The 5,987-nt window shown below is 29.9% G+C and overlaps 1 protein-coding gene across 1 annotated transcript in view; it reads left to right on the top strand.

Annotated features, from left to right (window-relative positions):
* Positions 1-850: 850 nt before the first annotated feature.
* LOC108731296 (pancreatic triacylglycerol lipase) overlaps positions 851-5,987 on the top strand; it is a 10,883-nt gene continuing 5,746 nt past the window's right edge. The window contains exons 1-6 of the mRNA XM_018461550.1: positions 851-1,018; positions 1,240-1,406; positions 2,474-2,628; positions 4,452-4,571; positions 4,916-5,062; positions 5,915-5,981. Of these exons, the coding sequence (XP_018317052.1) occupies positions 1,011-1,018; positions 1,240-1,406; positions 2,474-2,628; positions 4,452-4,571; positions 4,916-5,062; positions 5,915-5,981 (664 nt within the window). The 5' untranslated portion in view covers positions 851-1,010. The remainder of the gene's footprint in view (positions 1,019-1,239; positions 1,407-2,473; positions 2,629-4,451; positions 4,572-4,915; positions 5,063-5,914; positions 5,982-5,987) is intronic.

The raw sequence follows: 5,987 nt of genomic DNA, 5'->3' as shown, positions 1-5,987 counted from the left end.
AAACAAATGTTACTGACGTCGACTCTTATCCCGGTAAAAAATTTTTCATGCATGAATATATATAAATATGTATAAACGTACATAAATACTCATATATATACATATATATAGTTATATATGAAATATATCCATACATGTCCATATATCCTTTTTTTTCTAAAATTATTTATTAGTGTAATAAAAATAATAATAATAATGAAAAGACATTAAAAATAATTAAAAAAATAATTTTCGCACTATTTGTTTTAAAAGAAATCAAGTTTGGAAAAATTTTAAAAAAATTGCAGATATAAAATTATATGTAAAATTATACATAATTATGTATGAGCAATTTTTTTTACATTTCTTTAAACTTGATTTTTTCTAAAACAAACAATGCGATAATTATTCCTTTAATTATTTTTGACATTTTCTCATTATTTTTATTACACTAAAAAAAATAATTTTACAAAAGAAAGAAAGATGTATGAACATGTATGAACATATTTCATATATAATTAGATATGTTCATGAATATTTATACATATTATATTTATATATATTTATACATATTTATATATATTCATGCATGAAAATTTTTCTATCGGGACTTTAGCGTTATAGACGTTAATTTTAAACATATCTCTGAAGTTCTTAAGGTGCGTGATCATTTAGAAGTGAATCGAAAAATCCGTCCACTTCTTTTTGAAGCATCAGATAACAATTGGTTGAACATCGAGGTAAGCTTCAAGGTGATCTAAACATAAATGTGCGCAGTCAGTCTTGTCAAATATCTTTCCCCTAAATGATTGGAAGTTTCATTATCTCGCAAGAGTTCGAAGCAATTCGAAGGCTCTTCAACTCCCACCATCATTCTCAGCGCTTTTAGATTCAGCGATCATCCTTTCAAACATTTAGTAGTAATTTAATCCTCGTGCAACACGCAGTATTTGCCCAATATAAGCTCGACAAACAGTCGTAATGTTCGTTCAACAGTTTTGCATGCGTTCGTAGTCCAGTGCGCTCGCAACATGTTTCCGTAATAATCTTCGATATATACATATAATATATATTTTTTTTTTATTTACTATCAAAGCAATCCGTTTGTTTGGAAAAGATTGCACTGTAGTTTTAAGTGGCGATTGAATATAAAAAGATAAATAGAAAACTCACCATCGTGATTCAAACATTAGTACGCGATATTAGCAAATTAGCGACATTGTGCAAATTATTATCGATCGCGTCGGTTTTTTTTTACAGGATGAGGAGGAGCGGCATGAACGGACGAGGAGTCGGCGACAATGGCGAAGGAACTTTGATCCTGCTCCTCGTCGCATTGACTCCTGTTATCTGCTCCGCCGGAATCCTGGACCCTTGGCAGTGGGCGCGCAGCGATCGGATCGAAGTCAACATACCTTGGCTACCTTGTAATTATCATACAGATTAGATAAAAAATTCGATCGCCGTAACGTTAGTATATTTTTTTTCTTCTTTATAATGTCCAAGATAATATGTATACACTGTCGGCCAAAAGTTTGAGACCATTAATTAAAAATTCTACTCTATGAATAATATACAGACTAATATAATTGATATATAATTAATATAATATAATAACATATAATTTAATATATTTTTATTATATAACATGTATATATTATAACATATAATATTCATACATTTTATAATATAATTATGTTAATATTAAATTATATAATATGATTATATAATATAATTATATAATATAATTACATAATATAAATAACATAATGTTAATTTTTGTGTTATTTCATTCAATATTTTATAATAAAATGAAAAATAATATAAAATGTTTGAAAATTTTACAAAACATATTTTTATCAATTTTTTTTACAATAAAAGCACTAAATATTAGATTCCTTTTTTTATCAAAGTAATCACCCTAACAATTAACCATATTGTTTTATTAATCTAGATAATCTAGATAAAACACAATATTCTTAGAATGTTATATGAATATTAAAAGGATAAATAATATTCATACAACATTTTAGGAATATTGCATCTAGATCTAGCTACAAATTCATTTTTTTCTGACAGAAGACTTTTCCATTCATCTTCTAAAATAATCAACAGCTATGTGAAATAGTTTAATTTTAGAAAAAAGCTCTATTACAATAATGCATTTTCTTAAAATTGAATAATGCTACGTTAATCATGCCTATAATTTACTTTCAAATTAAGAAAAAAAATTAAGTAAGACATGAACCGAACTTTTAAATTATGTTTCACTGAAATATTCTTAAATTTTATACAGGATTTCGAACTTTTGATCGGCAGTGCAATATACGAAATATATGTATATTAAAATTTGTTATTTTTTACACATCTCTTGTGGGCTGCCAGCTATGAAATTTTTCTTGTTGTAAACTAGATACATATTTATAAATATAGAATAAAATTTAGTTAAAACGTTCAAAATTAACGTAATCACTGAAGGGACAATTTCTTCCAGTTGAAAATGAGACACGTTGCTACGACGAGTTGGGCTGCCTAAACATCACCAGGAGCTGGTATCACCTCATTCATCGACCTCTCAACGTTTTCCCGTTACCGCGAGAAGTCATTAATACCAGATTCATCCTCTACACGAATCAGAATCCTTTGGACGTGAGTAAAATGCTTCGCAATAATAAACAGCAATAAATTAAACTAGACCGCTACATAATCAATCAAATAGGTAAAGAAAGTAAAATAAATAAAGGCTAAATGCAGTCAAGTTAGATCTTGATGCCTATAATAATATTTATATGTAAATTTTAAATACATCTTTCAGTTATATCCCCCTTGAGTTATTTAACAAAAATAATATTTTGTTATTTTTAATTTCCATATGTGTCAAAATATAAATTAATCCATTTCTGTGGTTAGTTTCAAAATTCAACACGAACTATTAATAAGGTAAATGGACCGTTTCCAATACAAATACACAATGTTTTTTACTATGTAGAACGTGCCTTGAAGATCTAAATCTAAACAGTATAGATTCGGGGTGGGCGTCTTTTTAGTTTTAGATAAAAATCGTCTCGAAAGTACATATTACGTTTTGGCTGTTAACGCGAAAGTGAAACCTGGGTGAAATAGAAATAGATCAAAATTCTCCGACGACTGGAATTTCATGGCTAGTAAATCCGATGCGACGTAAACGCTTCCGCATATAAATATATGGATAACAATGTACATTGAGAAATTGTATTGAAAGAGTCCGTCTGTCTTGCAACAAGAATAACCGAATAAAAATATCCTCCATCATCTTGCCTCTTATCGCGTATAGGATCAGCCATCGATATTGAATCCAATGGATATCTTAATTGACTCCATTAATTAAACGAAATCACACGTATCAGTATGCAGGCAATGGTGCAACATGGCACACGCGCACTATTCTTACGTGTGCGAAGATAAGATCTCTGATTTATGAATTAATGGATATCCAAGGAGGAAGAGAGCCGTTGGTCTGTGCGAAGTATCGAGCGTGATACATTAGCAGCGCGCGGTGAAATCACATACCTCCACTACATAACTGCGCACGCAAACATATATCATTCACTTCGCATAAAATCGCTGAATCGTGAAATTAAAATAAATACTTTTGCATATAGGCTTTACGATTGGCGGAATTGGCAAATATTGGATTGAAACGAAAGTTCGTAGCTCTACATCGAACTTAAATATTTAACTAGCTGTAATTTCATTAAAAACGAACAAAATTTAAATTAAAAGAAAAAGTTTTAAAGCTTTCAAATCAATACTTTTGAAAGATCACTATCTTTTTTTAGTTCCTGTGAATTTGATCATTTGTACACATAGAAAATTACAAACTCAAACAAAATAGGAAATTTTCTTCTCACTCTATAGGCATGTTATATGCCTAAAAAAAACTTGAGAAAATTTTTGACTTTTTAAGGTGAAAAGTTAAAATCTTCGCTACGAAACCTTTTTTTAAAATATTTCTAAAATTTTTGTTATTGAAAATTCGCGGATTAAATAAAAGAAATAGAATTTTGACTTTGATTATTGTTACGATTCCGTCCGACGATAAAAATCTACTGCAATTTAAAAAACAGATTCTTAAAGCTGAAATTTGCACTTTGCTTTCGAATGATATAATTGTCAATTTAAAAAAAAACATATAGACAATACAAATGAAGCAGCTATGTATTTTATTCCAAATTCAATACAAATCCGTGATATCTCGCAAGACTTTTTTGCTAATATTTTTTTCTTGGAAATAAATATGCGCGTCTATATATGAATGCAATTCTTGCAATTAGCATGCATTTGTCCTTCTCAGTAATAATAATAATAATAATGTACATGCGTCACGCGCTTGAAATTTAAAATTGACATAAATGGTTTTGAACGAACTCTTCGAATAATTGACTCTTTTACAGATGTGTACGTTTAATAACGTCCAGTCATTTTTCCCCCAGGGTCAAATATTAAAAGTGGCTAAGAATAAATCCATCGAAAACTCGAACTTCAATCCTAAGCGACAAACCAAATTCATTATACATGGCTTTATAGACACTCCACTTAGCAACTGGGTCAAGGTGAGCTTTATCCTTTTATTATTCCTATACAGATACTCGTTTATCGTCCTAGATTTTTATAGAAATCCTTGCGTTATATTCTCAATCAAACTGTCATACTCATAATACCAATTGCATGTATGTACCAAAGACTAGCCTACATCGTGCATCTTCATCGCCCGACCATCGTCGTCTATTGCGAGCTAGACGTATTGGTAAAGAAATGTACTTTTCTGCTACATTGCGTCAGTGTTTCAAATAGATATTCGCGACCTAGTGACACAATTACATTTGATGACAGACGCAGTTCTTAAATAATACGCGAAAATTACCGCCAGTTATTTACCCACAAAATATACTCGTAGGAAATGAGAAGTGAGCTGTTGGTGCATGGTGATTACAATGTTATCGTGGTCGACTGGGCTGGTGGGAGTCTACCTTTGTACACCCAAGCGACAGCAAACACGAGACTGGTTGGACTCGAAATAGCTCATCTCATCAAGCATTTACAAGTAAGAGATTTTCTTAGATTATATCCCATTAATCCTTCATTATCCGCGTGTGTCCAAGTCACTCTAGATTTCTAAATTCACTAAATATATACAAATATATACAAACGCTAAATATATAAGTATGTCATTTATATATGTTATTATAATGTAATCCACTTAATGCTACAAGTGTTGCGAAACATTTAATTGACTAATCAAAAAATCTCCAAAGCATTTGTAGCATCAAGTATGACATAAATTGTTTTACAATTAAAAAAATTGTTTTGCATTTATCTTTATCTAAAAAATGTGTAGAATATCATTAATCTTAATTTAATTGTAAATCTTCAAAGAGAAGTATGAAGATTGAAATGTAATATTGGATGTCAGAAACACTCCACATTGCAGTTCACATTTAAAAAACCCATGTAAGTAATGTACGATTAAGTAACTTTTTTGCCCAGAAAAGTTTTGTAATAATTAAAGTCTGTATTCAACAATTGAAACTACTGTATTTTTTTAAACTCACAGCAATACAAGTAAAAATTACATTTTTTCAAAATTGTTAAAAGAAAATAGCAATAAATAGAAAACAGTCGCAGTCGTTTTAAATCAGCACCGAAGAGGCTAAATACGCTACACATCGCAGACAATTAAAATAATATCACATCTTCAACACAACCGAAATAAAATATCACGGATGTGTTATCTAAAAAGATGAGTGACCTATTTATACCATCAACTTGTTTGAAGTTATGAAAATTAATTTAATGATAATTTGCGATACCATTTGAAGATATTTTTTTTAACTATATGACAGTAGCAAAAAATACTGTATTTATATATTTATTCTTATTTCTAATAAAATTTCAGACAAACTACGGTCTAGATCCGAACGATGTGCATTTAATCGGGCACAGCCTCGGTGCCCACACGGCTGGTTATG

This window comes from Mycetomoellerius zeteki, unplaced genomic scaffold (assembly GCF_001594055.1).
Source record: "Mycetomoellerius zeteki isolate Tzet28-1 unplaced genomic scaffold, Tzet1.0 scaffold124, whole genome shotgun sequence".
In the NCBI taxonomy this organism is placed as follows: domain Eukaryota; kingdom Metazoa; phylum Arthropoda; class Insecta; order Hymenoptera; family Formicidae; genus Mycetomoellerius; species Mycetomoellerius zeteki.
This window is presented reverse-complemented; position numbering and strand designations above follow the sequence as displayed.